General features: G+C 36.4%; 1 protein-coding gene across 1 annotated transcript; it reads right to left on the bottom strand.

Moving 5' to 3' along the window:
• Window positions 1-903: 903 nt before the first annotated feature.
• On the bottom strand, window positions 904-14,115 carry LOC149828122 (cold-responsive protein kinase 1-like). Its single transcript, XM_090016768.1, has 7 exons — window positions 13,628-14,115; window positions 13,276-13,380; window positions 12,342-12,457; window positions 5,327-5,537; window positions 4,876-5,113; window positions 2,249-2,399; window positions 904-1,506 (listed from the first exon to the last, which is right to left on the bottom strand). Exons 2-7 carry the CDS (start codon window positions 13,346-13,348, stop codon window positions 1,150-1,152), a joined length of 1,146 nt encoding a protein of 381 aa, XP_089872894.1. The 5' UTR covers window positions 13,349-13,380; window positions 13,628-14,115; the 3' UTR covers window positions 904-1,149.
• Window positions 14,116-14,451: the final 336 nt, after the last annotated feature.

The raw sequence follows: 14,451 nt of genomic DNA, 5'->3' as shown, positions 1-14,451 counted from the left end.
TTTCCAGCCAGTGGGTGGCAAGAAAATGGCCAGCTAGTAGTAAATGACCACCATCAATATAAGAATCCAAAAAAAATAAAAAATAAAAAATAAATTGCCTGACCATTTTCCAACCATATCAGCCGATGTCAACCTAGCTATTTTCTGGCCGGTAAATATCTGAAAAATGGCCAAAAGTGGCTGCAAAATCAGAAAAATACATATACATATTCTGGCTATTTCCGGCCGTTAACCAACCGAAAAATGGCTGGTGTGGTAAGCATCCTGGCCAGAAGGTACCATGATGGCCACTTTCTGGCCGGTCATCAGCCAGAAATGGCTGGCATGTAGATTGACCATATGAGGAGCCAAAGAATGGGGGTGCTCCCCCAAGGCCCCCCGCCCTCGATAAACCATGTTTGGTGGAGTAAACCTGGTTTCTCAAAGCCAAGTTTTTGGCATTGAAACGGAAAAAAACTGGTTTTGGTCTTGTAACTGGTTTTCACCTAAAACCAGGTTAGAAACCAACCTGGTTTTGGGTGTCACCCAAGTGGGCCCTAACAACGCTGATAAAATCATTGTATTTGCAACATAACATGATTTTAATTTAAGTACCATGACATTTTTATGGCAAAATCTTCAATAAAAATTATTTGATTGAATATATTCTAATTTTATTCTTTTCTTCATTTCTAATTTTGCTGAGATTTTCCCAAAATCTAAAAAAAATTAAAGACCTTTCACAAATTTCATGTCTGAAAAAATGCTGCTTTTATGGCTACAACAATTGAATATACGTGATATCTGCCGAGTGCTGAGGCAACGGCATTATATCAATTTACTGAAGCCGTATGAATAGTATAGTATCAATTTAATCCAAGCCGTGTGAAAAGTACATGACAAATATCCGATGACATCTGCTTCTTCCTATCAAATCTTGTCACTATCACAATGGAGCGTAGAACACAGTACCCACATTCAAATAGTATACATGGGCATGAAAATAAAAGAAGTTTGCGGTAAGCTTTTGTCCAGCCTTCTCCAGCAGATGCTATTACAGTAGTTCCAAGACACAGAGCCCGAAACAATGCTATTACAGTAGTTCAGCAGATGCTATCACTGCCTGGAGAAAAACTATATTGACTTTAGATAAACATCTATGCTTGCATATCATCTAGGATACAGCTGCGTCATCGAACTGCCAGAAATCACGGTATTGGTTGTAGACATATGCATGCACTGTTTGCCTTTAGAAACCGGGGTGTTCAGGGAGGAATCTCCTAACTTGGCTCCGAAAAGATGGTTAGGATTCCTTAGTATGCCTGGCTCTGTTAGCAAATCCTCGTTAAGATGTATCCTTCTTGAAAGCATTGCTACCACTTGCACCATGGATGGCCTGTAGCTTGCTGTTGCCTGGGTGCAAAAGAGCGCCACCTTGATAAAGCGCAGCACTTCTTCTTCAGGGTATTCCACCAAATCTTCATCTACAATCTCCAGCAGTCTGCCTTCCTGCCGCAATTTCCACGTCTGTTGCAGCGTTCCATTTATTCAAAGATTTAGAACATTACATCAAGTTTTTGGCTACTTCAAACTTAATAATTCAAGGCACAACAGATCACTGGTTGCCATCGACGTTCTTTTGCAAATAAGCAAGTCATTCATCAAAAGATGATTTTGGTTCATGATGGGGAGAAAATGATAATGCAGAGGTTCAGTTCAAGTGTTTCCAATCTTCCTCAATGCACTTGCCTAAAAAAAAAGAAAAAAAGAAAAACCTCGACGCAATAAACAGATTTTTGTTTGTTTGCTTGTTTTGGACAGGCAAGCTGGAGAATAAAATGCACTAAACGGTTACAATTTCATAATATTTAAATTAAATAATAACCGCAACAGCTTATGGAAAACTTCCTTTCCTTGTCAAACGGTTTTTCCCTCTTTTATCTCCCCTTCTCTTCACCAATCCTTTTTGAATAACCAAGCTGGGGGATAGCCCCTGGTGAGATTCAATACCAAGATCATTTGGCTAATATAATGAAACTCTAACAGGTCCAGATATCTTATTTGGTTCACTCGCTAGACTGTTCCCAGTTAAAATAAATGATAGAGAAAGAAAACAAAGACACTTGTAGCGTCTAAAGCACAAGAATTCTGCAAGGAATCATTTCCAGAAGGAAATATGTTCAACCTATTGGCTTTTGTATGACATAATTGCATTTAATTCATGAAAATTTAGAATTGGTGATCAGCATGATAGATTTGATGGTTTTACCAATTCAAGAAGAGACAAATCAGCTGGTATCCAATCCGACTTTGAGACATTTTTTCCACTGATTATTTCAAGTAGGAGAATCCCAAAGCTGTAAACATCTGCCTTTTTTGTTAACTGACCTAGTAAAGCATACTCTGGAGCCAAATAGCCACTGCAAAATAAAAATTATGCAAACCATATCAAACATAGTTCATAATCACCTATGGCATCATAATGTTATCTTTCAGAAGCAATATCAACTTATCACCATTTCGTTTCTTCTTTACTACCAGTCACAAATCTTCCTAGAGAGAGCAATGGTGACAACGATAACACTAAAAACTGAATGCATATGGCAAAGTAAAACCAGGTATGCATAATGTGAAGGTATTTTTGACTTTTATAGCACATATAAAAATGGTATTTAACAGTAAAAAATTAATCATCAACAAAAGATCACTTCACAGTGTAAAATTGGCATTAGGAAAATGTGGTGAAAAATTAAAGTCCTATTCTAATATGGAAAAATGAACATGGCAAATCTCAATAAACCCATAGGAAATTTCAGCGAAATTACTTTGAAATTCAAAAGGCAACATCCATATTCCTTGTAAAACAGAAACTCAAATAATCTAATACAAAATTCTGACAGCTAAACAGCTGTGGAGGCAAATTTTTCTGTTTAAAATAAGGTAAAAATCAAAGATTCGCTTAAATTTCTGTGGAGGGTTTAGCAACCATATTCTGATAATGATTATAGATACTTGACTGACTTATGGGTAACAAGAACAATCTAAAAAAAGTAGTCGATGAACATTGGGTGTTATGGATGATATCAGTTGCCAAAAAATCAAGGATGGCTAGAGGATGAGCTTCAGTCTTTCAATAGGCAATCAGTTCTGTGAGACTGCGACTTTAAACCACAGGCAGAGTTATGATTAAGATGCATAGATGTTTAATATGGATTCTACATTTAGACATTATACCAAATCATACATAATTACAACAACCAAGTCAAACAGAGCACCGTGCCTTTTGACTTTGGTACAACTAGAAACAGAAACTTAAAATCTCTGTAATTGCATGTCGTAAAAGAAATTGCTCATTCAGCTCTCACAATGGACATTGATGAGCTATCACTTTAGTTGCAGGCTTTCTTGTTAAATATATCAAAAGTCCTTTTGGTGGCTAACGGTTATTTTAACATATGCACAGTTCATGCCTATTTAACCGATGCACATATACAGAACTTTGCCTTATTCAAATTGTATTGTCAGCTATGTGCTAGTGACATGGGTACGAGTGCGGGTGCGGGAATGGGTACGGAGGGTATGACACTGCAATTCCGAAAAATGTGGGTACAGGGACACGGTGATATATATATATATATACACATATATATATATATATACACATATATATATATATATACACATATATATTAAAAAAACCAAAATCCATTTTCCCAGCAAGACAACATAAATTAATTTAACATTTAACAACCAACTAAACTAGTGACATGCAAAAAACTTTTATTCAAAGAATCAAAATTTAATAACAAGTAAAGCTCAGCTATAACTAACAAATTAACATTTAATAAACAAGTTATAACAAGCTAATAACATTTTCAGATAAATAGATAATAGACAATAATAACTAACAATTAGCACTTAGCAAACAAAAATATAGAAAAACATTCATAAACATAGTATCAAGTATCAAGTTAACAAATAACAAGCTTACCAAAAAGTGAAAAACACCCTAAAAATCTACACTGAAAATATAAACTAAATGTATGAAAATATAAATTGAAAAAACCCTAAAAAAAAATGAAAACACGCTATATCAGTCGCCGAGAGATGCTCCTATCTCTTCGCCATCCGCCGGAGTGTCACGAGAGGGGGGGGGGGGGGAGACGAGATAGAGAGAGAAAGGGGGAAACGAGATCGGGAATCAAAAGAGAGAGAGAGAGAGAGAGAGAGAGAGAGAGAGAGAGAGAGAGAGAGGCAAAGTCAAGATCAGAGGGAGAGAGAGAGGTGAAGTCGAGAGCAAAGGGAGCGAGACTAGGGAGAGAGAGGGAGAGGGTCTAGGGCATTGAGAGAGCAGAGAGAGAAAGAGAGAGGGGGGGGGGGGGGGGGGTTATCGGGTGGGGTGGGACTAAAATGGCCCTACCCCTTTGATTTTGGTCAAACTAGGGTTGTTAAGACACAACCCAACCCAGCGCACTGTGGGACCCGACCCCACACTGCGCCGACACAGGTACGACTACCTACATGCCTTGTCTGTGTAACTCAGATTGTCAGCATGTTCTTAAGTGTAAGTTAAACACAAATACATCTTATACAGCAATGACCAGTAGTCTCATTCTTCAAGTTTCTCTGGCTTTTTTGGAAACTGACAGAAGCATCACTGGATCTTCGTGACTTATCAAGAATTATGTTTGTAATAAGCAGAGAAGCTAAAGTATGAAATGGATTCCAGAATATATCAAATTGATTATATGATTGTGTTAGGCAGATAATATTCAAATAACTCTTAGCTACCACATAAGGAGTCCTGTTCCAAACTTCTTGATGTGTATGCCTTACTAGGAGGATAATAAACTAGAACTTGTGAAAACAGTGTGCTGATTGAGTATATATGCTCACATTGTTCCTGCAACACGTGTACTGATGTGAGAAACATTGTCTGGAAAAAGTTTTGCAAGTCCAAAGTCTCCAATCTTTGGAAAGAGATCTTTGTCAAGAAGAATATTGCTGGCTTTGATGTCTCGGTGTACAATATGTGGCTCAAGTTCCTCGTGTAGAAAAGCAAGTCCACGAGCAGTGCCAATGCAGACTGCAGCTCTCTTAGACCAGTAAAGTTCAATCTTCTTTTTTCTTGGACCTGTAACATATGATAATATCAATCTAGTATACAATGTTCTGATTAGAATAAATGATAATCCTGAATAATTGTTGTTCATCACTCTCCCGGCAATGAAGGCAGGCTACTTTGCTATTTCCTGTACTAACAGAGTACTTTGTTTTGTTCAAACAAACTTGACTTAGCAGTAAAATTCAAATTTATAACCAATAAATCTCAATCTTCAAGCCTTACCTAGTATGGCATTTGAAAGGCTGTTGTTCTCCAGATACTCATAAACTAGCATCCGACTTCTTCCCTGTACACAGCATCCAATTAGTTGAACAAGGTTTGGATGCCTAATATTTGATATCGTATGAATTTCTGTCAAAAATTCACGGTTTCCTTGCTTTGATTCAGTGGAGAGTTTCTTGATTGCAACTTGCATTTTGCCTTTAAGGATTCCCTGCAAGTAGCCACGATGATAATTATTTGTAAGACCCAAATGATTAGGTATCCAATGATGGATCTGTCTTAACACAAAAGGGGAAGGGAAAGATTGGGTTCCTGATAAAAGAAATGAAATAAATGACAAAGCCACTTGGTTATCAAGGGTGATGTGGCCGTAAGACGCACATAAACTGATGTGGTAGGAGTTCAGCATTGGTTATCAAGTATGGTAAGGCCACAAAGATACACACAATCTGATGTGACAGAAGTTCAGCATTTGCAACTTGTAACAGACCTACTGTACATGTGAGTCCTGCTAGCCTGAACTTTGCAAAGGCTATTGGAGAATAATCTACAGCTGAAATGAATGAGTGCATTGTATACTTCTCTTGGTGATAGATATAGTTTGGGAACCATAGTAACTTTGTTTCTACCAAAGCATTACTTAAAATAGTAATATGTCACCATGTTAATTATGTTTGTTGTTCATCTTTGAAAAAATACAAGTGCTGCAATCAATCGTTTGTAACAATATTTTTCTGAAAAGAACAAGCATATCCTTGAAATCTCAGAAAAATGACTGAACAACTGAAATCTCTATGGAAAGACAAGAGCTAGCTTGCTGCTGTTCCTAGGTGAACATCAACAACACTGGCTAGATAGTTAATATGGCAAATTAGGCATCATTATACCAAAGGTTTCTAACTCGTATTTATCTTGAGATTATTTCTAGACTAGGTTACAGCAGAGCAGAATAGGTCATGTCCTATGCAGGTTTCTATTGAGAGATATGTAAACTGATCAGGCGTGAATGTTTTGTTTCCTTGTTTTATTTTATTCTTTCCCATACAGCCCTTTTGTATCTATTTTTCTGTATTGTATTAGATATGGGCAAATATGTAAATCTGAAAATCTGTATGTTATAGTTTCAATATATAACAAGCTCTCTCACACGATCTCCCTATTGGGAATCATGGTTCAGCAACAACCCCAACTTTCTGTCTTCCTCTTCTTGTTTGAGACTGCTCTGGACATTGGTAGATACCTAAATCTATAATGGTATCGGGGCAGGAGATCGATTGATCGGATCTATTGAGGTATGCTATGAGAAATCTTGGCTATTTTCTCGTTTGCTTCTTCTCCAAGCTTCGACTTCTTTTCTTCCTTCTTCTCTAACTCTCCTTATTAGTCTAAAATGTAGTGGTTCCCAATCATTTTTTTGTGTGCTGTTATTATCTTTCTGATTGCATAATCTTTCTCTATCTTAACGTGATTTTCAAACCTAGCATATTTGGTTTGTTTCTTGGAAGTACCATGGCTTTTTACTGTTTGACGTCAATCTCTCCCCCAAAAAAATTCTCCTCTCCTTCTCTTTATGCTTTGGCGTCATATTTTCCTTTCATTTATCTCTGTTGTTGGCGTTATTCTCCTTCTTAAATCTGGTTTTCTCTTTTTCTTTATTCTATGAATTCATATTTACAGAAAGATCTGGTTTTATTGTTACTTTCTACACCATAACAGTCATATCATCTTTTTTAATATATCAACATATTGTTTCATATCATAAACTGTGTTTCCGATCAGATTTTAGTTTGTGCCTGTCTGCACTGATATACTGCCAAAAAAAAAAAACCCGGTCAAGCTTTGGGTAATTTAGTTTTGATATTGACATGATTGGTCGAGCACTCTTATTCATCGTGCTCTTTTTTATTCATGGATTCTAATCATCAATCGTTCTTATCTTTTACCTTTCTGCCCCAATTGGTTTCGAAAAAAATGAACTCCAATTTTCTAAATTGGAAGAGGCAAATAACTTCTTTCATTAGGAGTCAAAATCTCTCTGGGCACCTTGATGGGTCCATCGTCCCTCCACCAGGGTATGCTATCAAAGAGAATAAGGACAACAAAGGGTTGTGGTTTCATTTGTTCCTGTAAAAAAATGAGAGTTTATTTCATGGATGAAAAGACATTAGGATTTGGTCGCATACATCATTTTCATTTTGTAACAGGAGGTTTTTATTGGAGTGCTTGGTGATTGCACAACTTTAGACTAAATTAGTCCAGACATATTCTCATATTTAAGAATCCAAGGTCATGTTTTTGAAGAATGAATTTCAGAATATGAAAAAAGGTTTCATGTCCATCATGGAATATCTTAATAAGATGAAAAATATCACTGATCATATTACCATAGTTGGTTACAAAGCATCAGATAAGGATATGGTCCAACAGGGATTATCATATCCTCTCTACTACCTTATAGTATTCAGATTTGCTTCCTATATTTGAGAATCTAATGGCTAAATTGGTATATCATGAGATGACTATTACTACTAATACTGATGCATGTAATGATACTTAGTAAGTTCAGGTCACTAATGTGTCATGAGGTCGTAGAAGAGGAGAATTTTTTAGAGGAGGTAGAGGACATAGTTGTGAAGGTAATAAGATAGGCCGAGGTATGCTTCCCATATAGAATATTTTCCTTAACATTGCCACTCAAGAACATTGCCACATCCCTACTTGTTTCATATGCAAGAAACTAGGGCATGTTTAATCAAATTGTTGGTTCAAGGACAATCCAAGGTATAATCAGGGGACAACACAATACAAGAATCAAGGCAAACCAATCTGGAGGTCAGACTAGTAAACAGAGTAGTGGTAAAGGATAATTGTCTATAGATAAGTAATTATTAATTGTTTCCCTTGCAGGACTCAATCTGAAGCAGAATAAACAAGGGGTGTGGTATGTTGATTCTAGAACTGTTAATCACATCATGGGTGATGATTGTAAGTTCTTGACATTGATTTCTTATCATGACAAAGATAATATTATAACTGGAGACGAGACTCGTCATCCCATCACACATACTGAAAATGTGTCAATTCCCTTGTCCAAATCTAATTCTCTTAATCTTTTCAATGTCTTTTTTGTTCTTAATATCAAGAAAAATCTTATTTTTACTTGTTGATGATACTAATTCGTGTGTTGTATTTACTCTATCCTTTGTTTGTGTCAAGAACCTTTTCACAAAGAGGATATTCGTTGAAAGCAAAATATCGAAAAATATGTATGTCTTCAATGAAGATTTTGTATTCAAATCTGTTGGTTCTGTTTTGAAGCTTAGTTTAGAGTCATCGAATCCACTTGTTTTGTTTAGTACTTCTCGTTTGAATAAAGTAAATTTTTGGCAGAGTCGTCTTGCTCATTGTAGTCAATGTTTTATTGAAAGAATGGTTTCTAGTAAACAAGTATTATCTATCCAAGTTGTCAAATTTCAAAGAGTCATGTGCTTCTATTTAATTCTTTGAATCCTCCTCTTCTGGTAGTTGTTACTACGTTTATTTCATTGATAACTTCTCTCGCTATATGTATATATATTTCATGAAGCATAAGCATGAAATGTTTAATATATTTACAAAGTCTTGGTTAAAAATCAGTTTTCCATATCTATTATGAATTTTCAGTGTGATGGTGGAGGTGGGTACTCTTCAAAGGAATTTATTACTTATCTTGAGAATAATGAAATCAACAAAAGAGTATCTTGTGTTAAATTATGTAATCAAATCATGTAATCTAATATATATTATATATATAAGGTAATACATATACATATATATATATATATAATATGTATATGTATCTACCTATTATATATATAAAATATATATTTATTTCACCTTTGCCGTAAGGGTATATTCATCATTTTACACATATTCTCTTTAAGAATATGTATGTAATTTTACCTTTTTATTTTTCTTTTATTTCTTTTTTTCTTTTCTCTTTTGCTTTTGCTTTTGGCATATGGAGAGGCCCACCCAACGTGATCGTTGGGCCGTCCAACAGTTATAACTATAACCGTTGGAGGGGTCCCAACGATCATATTGGGAGCCCCTCCATGGCTTCTCATTATGTATAAATAGGGGTGTTCCACCTTGAGTTTTTCCAAGGCTTTGGGACAAAGCCCAAGTGTTCAATAAAGGCTATATTCCTTTTTTAGTGTGTGTTTTGTGAGATTGATTGATTTGTGCTTTTGTGCACAAGTGTTCTTAGTGTTCTTTTTGTGCATGTGTGCACTTATCTCTCGTCAAGAATATTGGGTCTTGATTATAGTATCTTGTCGAAGATACTTTTACATCTTGCCCCTACACCCTTCAACAAAATGAGTTTGTTGAAAGAATGCATGGCGTATTATTGAAAGTGCCCTAGCTATGTTACATGCTGGTAAAAATTCTTTATATCTTTGGACAAAGACCTTTCATTCAATTGTTCATGTTATAAATATGTTTCCCATGAAGATTTTAAATTATGTCTCCCTATTATGTCTTGTTTGATAAGCATCCTGATTATGATTTTTTACGATCTTAAGGGTGAATTTGCTATGTTCACATAAATAAGTCTCTCATAAACAAATTTGAACCTAGAGCTCATGTTTGTAAATTCATTGGTTATGATGATAATTATAAAGGATTCAGGTGTTATGATGTTAAAAATAAATGTATTCAAATTTACAGAAATGTGGTGTTTGACGAGAGTTCCTTTGAGTGTGATTTTACAGCAGAACATGTTCAAAAAGGAAAAGAGAGCAACACTGAATATTATCAACCATGGTTAAGCGAAGAGTTGTTTTCAACGCCTGATAATGCTTCCACGTCATAATAAAGAGCCTCAAAAAATCATGGGCAGCAAAGGGAAGATTCTATTCTCATTGAAAAAAGTACAGCTATGGATGAGAGATAAAGAAAGCCATTTCTACACTAAAAGAAATAAAAGGGTAGCTAGTGTTAAAGTAGAACAACAATCCAAAAACATTAGTGATGAAAATACAATCAGCCAATGTGATGAAATCATAACACAACCGGAGTTCAGAAGATCAAACAAGGTTAAACATCCTATTGAAAGATGAGTGAGTTATACAAATTTCAACACAAATCATCAAACTTTTCTCATGCAGATATCTTATTCCCAAGTCATTGAGAATAAGAAATGGATTGAAGCTATGAATGAGAATATGAGAGCATTACATGAATGCCAAGCATGAGAAGTGGTTAAAAGACCTCCAGACAAGAATGCAACATGATCAAAGTGGATTTATAAGTAAGTATAAACTGGATGGTACTATTGAAAGGTATAAGGCCTGACTAGTTACAAAAGGTTTTACTCAAAGAGTATTGTATGGATTATGAGGAGACTTTTAGTCCTATGGTAAAAATGAGAACAATACGAATTATTTTGTCTCTAACAATGGATCATGGTTAGGCCTTGAACCAACTTGATACCAAGAATGAGTTTTTACATGGAGACTTGAAAGATATTTACAAGGAGAAGCCCCAGGGATACAATGAGAGTGATCCAGTTGAATATGTTTGTGGGCTTAAGCGGATAATATATGAGCTAAAACAAGTCTCTCTTTCATGGTTGGGGAGCTTCTCCCTAGAGATACAGAAAAATGGTTTCTACAAATCTTCATTTGACCATTCTCCATTTATCCATAAAGGTAAGGGATACATGACTATTTTACTTATTTATGTGGATGACATCCTTGTCACAAGGAACTTAGATAGACATACTGAAGAGATAAAGGAAGTGTTGAATAGGCGCTTTAAGACCAAGGATCTTGGTCAGTTAAAGTACTTCTTGGGAGTTGAAGTTGATAAAAGGAAGGATGGGTTGGTTTTGACTCAGTATAAATATACTATGGATCTTTTGCGTAAAACAGGTGTGTGTAATTGCAAGCCTTTATTGACTTTTGTTCCAATACACCAGCAGTTAAGTGTTAATGATGGAGAATTGTATAGTGATCCAACTGAGTATAGGAGTATTGTGAGAATGTTACAATATCTTACCTTCACAAGACCAGATGTCATATATGCAGTGAATCAAGTATCCCACTTTATGCACCAGCCAAGAACTAGCCATATAGAAGTGACCTATTCTAATGTTGACAGGGCAAGACATCCAGATGAAAGAAGATTAATTTTAGGGTATTGTATATTTGTTGGAGGCAATCTAGTTTCTTGGTCAAGTCGAAAGCAAAGGGCCACAACCCGATTGAGTACTAAAGTTGAATACCGAGCCAAGGCAATAACTTCTTTGGAGTTGATGTGGATAAAAATTTTGCTGCATGAATTGGATGAGACAGTTCCTAGATCAATTTTATTTTGTGACAATCACAGTGCCATCAAGATTTCAATAAATCATGTAGCATATTTTTTTACAAAGGTTTTGGTATTTAAAATCCAAGTTGTCCATGGTGATTGCCATGTACAACTTGAGGAAGGCTCTTGAGAGATAACACTTACTAGATCTGGTCCAATATGTAAATTGATCAGGCGTGATTGTTTTGTTTCCTTGTTTTGTTTTATTCTTTCCCATACAGCCCCTTTGCATCTATTTTGTTGTATTGTATTAAACATGGGCAAATATGTAAATTTGAAAGTCCGTGTGTTATAGTTTCAATATATAACAAGCTCTCTCACACGATCTCCCTATTGGGAATCGTGGTTCAGCAGCAACCCCAACTTTCTGTCTTCCACTTCTTGTTTGAGACTCTGGACATCGATAGATACCTAAATCTATCAGTTTCTTCTTATTCTTATATCCTTTAAGTGATAACTCTGCAACTTCTCATAAACCGGTGATATAATTTTAAATTATTAAAGAATAACTGGTGGAAATAAAGACATGATGATTTCAAACAGGCATGCAGCCACAAAGACAGCATAATAGTTTAAGAGATGATTATGGGAATGAAAACATGCACATACACATCATACATGTACGCACATGAACACGGACATATAGGATAGTAGTTGTTACCTTGTAGACTACACCGAACCCACCTCCACCTATTCTGTTACATGGATGGAAGTCATTTGTTGCACGCCTCATTTCACTTTCGGAATATAGCTGGATAGATATGGCTTTAGAAAACTCTGACCAACCAAATGAATGGAATAAATGTGTCAGACTGATGCTAAAGCTTCCATATGTGTGAAAAAAGACACACATGAATCACTATTATCTAGTCAGAACAGAAGCCACACAACAGCCGAAATGCACGACTTATCTCTAGCATATCAAGCATATGAGTAATTTTACAAATAAGAGTATCAAGATATCACATTTATCTAACCCTTGTTGGTGCTTGGATGTTTCACTTTAGCAAATATGGTATAAAGTTTACTTCTAATTGTATATGTCATCAATTACTAGGTAAAGGGTCCTAAGTTCAGTACACAAGCTAATTCTAGATGAGTGTGCAATAAAGATATTAAAATTTCCACCATTATTGTTAGTGTTATCATAGTAATAGCTCTCATTAGCAAAAGGCCAATACTTGGACCTCTTCACATGGTTATATCGATTGGGAAATGCATAGAAGTTTGAGCTCTGTTCTCACTAACTTTACAAGGAGTGTTGAGTCCCCAGCAAAACGGGTGATCCCAAAAGACTGCAGGAGTCCAATAATATCAGAAAAACAATCCTTCCTAGTGGTTATAGAGCTTAAAGAAACAAACCCATAAAAACATGCATATACAATGTCTAATTGATCAGGTGAGAAAATGACCATCCCTGGTTGGACAAAAGAAAGCGGAATGATCCATGTGAAAACATAGTTATCGCTCTTGAAATGGAAAAGATATGGAAATATAGAAAATATATATAAAAAAAAGTTCAAGACAATGCATCACATTTGAAAATATTGATGACAACAATCCACACACGTGTATGAGTACAATGAATTTCTTACCATCTATCTTTTTAGCAGCAGCATTCTTATTCTTTTCCCCTGCCTGTGGGGGATTGAAGCAGCATACTCGCATAGTTGTTGGTGGGCAGCTGGAAATGATCAGACCTGCTAACGGATTATTAGAATTATCGGCGAATCTGTCAATACTTGATGGGCATAAGATGGACTTCAAAGCTTGAAATTTCATGTTTGAAGGATGAATTGGAAGGACTGACACAGGATTCGCACAAACGATGTGGAGGTAGGCAACATGAATTATAAAACATGGTACTGTTACTTTGACCAGAGAGAGAGAGAGAGAGAGAGAGAGAGAGAGAGAGAGAGAGAGAGAGAGAGAGAGAGAGAGTCTTACCGTTTTAGAAGGAAATCCTAAACAAATGTTTGTCCCAATTGCGGAAATTCGAATTCTACCACGACGTCTGATTGAACAACCTTGCAGGATTATTCCAATTCAAATGAATGGATGCAAGAAGATTCTGTTAAACGAGTAAGACAAAACCTTTTTGGGAAAAAAAAGGAAAGGAAGGAAGGCGGAGGAGGACTGAACAACACTAAAGGAGAAGTTGGTATTTGTTCAGTAAAACAGAGCTAATTAAATTGAGGCTTCCGCGGCTGAGAAATGATGGCGGTGTTAAAAGTGTTCAACAAAGGGCGGGCGACTTCTTTCCATCTCTCGATCTAGAGAGAGAGAGAGAGAGAGAGAGAGAGAGAGAGAGAGAGAGAGAGAGACTGTTTTTCCTTTGCCTCCCCTTCGGTCCATCGTCGTCTTCTTCCTTCTGGACGGTCAAGCCAGTCGACGCGGACGACACTTATCGCTCTCTCCTAAATCCAAGTAATCCAATCTCTCCTAATAATTGAACCCATATTTTGCAGTTGCAGGTGGTGCGGTAGGCATCAATGTCAACGTTAACGCATGAATACTAGACATCGTGTTGGAGGAGGTTCCTAGCCAGTGTTTCGGATCCGATCCATGTTTTTCCTACCCGAAGAAATCCAGAAAGCAGCTCCGGCCTCCTCTTTTTTTTTTTCCCCTTGGGATTATGATCCTTAGGGTGCGTTTGCATGTCATAGAAGGGGGGCACCCCCTTCCGTGGATTCCACTGCCGAGGAAATAGAATCGGACCCCTCCCCCCTCCTACGGGAACCTTTTCCACAGAAAACCCACCTCCAGCGTGT

Source organism: Nuphar pumila, chromosome 9 (assembly GCF_984573655.1).
Source record: "Nuphar pumila chromosome 9, dmNupPumi1.hap1.1, whole genome shotgun sequence".
In the NCBI taxonomy this organism is placed as follows: Eukaryota; Viridiplantae; Streptophyta; class Magnoliopsida; order Nymphaeales; family Nymphaeaceae; genus Nuphar; species Nuphar pumila.
This window is presented reverse-complemented; position numbering and strand designations above follow the sequence as displayed.

Excerpts from the sequence above, each read along its gene's own strand:
- LOC149828122 (XM_090016768.1), bottom strand. The coding sequence starts at position 13,348 with ATGCGAGTATGCTGCTTCAATCCCCCACAGGCAGGGGAAAAGAATAAG. Across the intron at positions 12,458-13,275 it reads TGCTGCTAAAAAGATAGATG|AGTTTTCTAAAGCCATATCT; the intron begins GTAAGAAATTCA and ends TTGGTTGGTCAG. Across the intron at positions 2,400-4,875 it reads ACACGTGTTGCAGGAACAAT|TGGCTATTTGGCTCCAGAGT; the intron begins GTGAGCATATAT and ends TTTATTTTGCAG.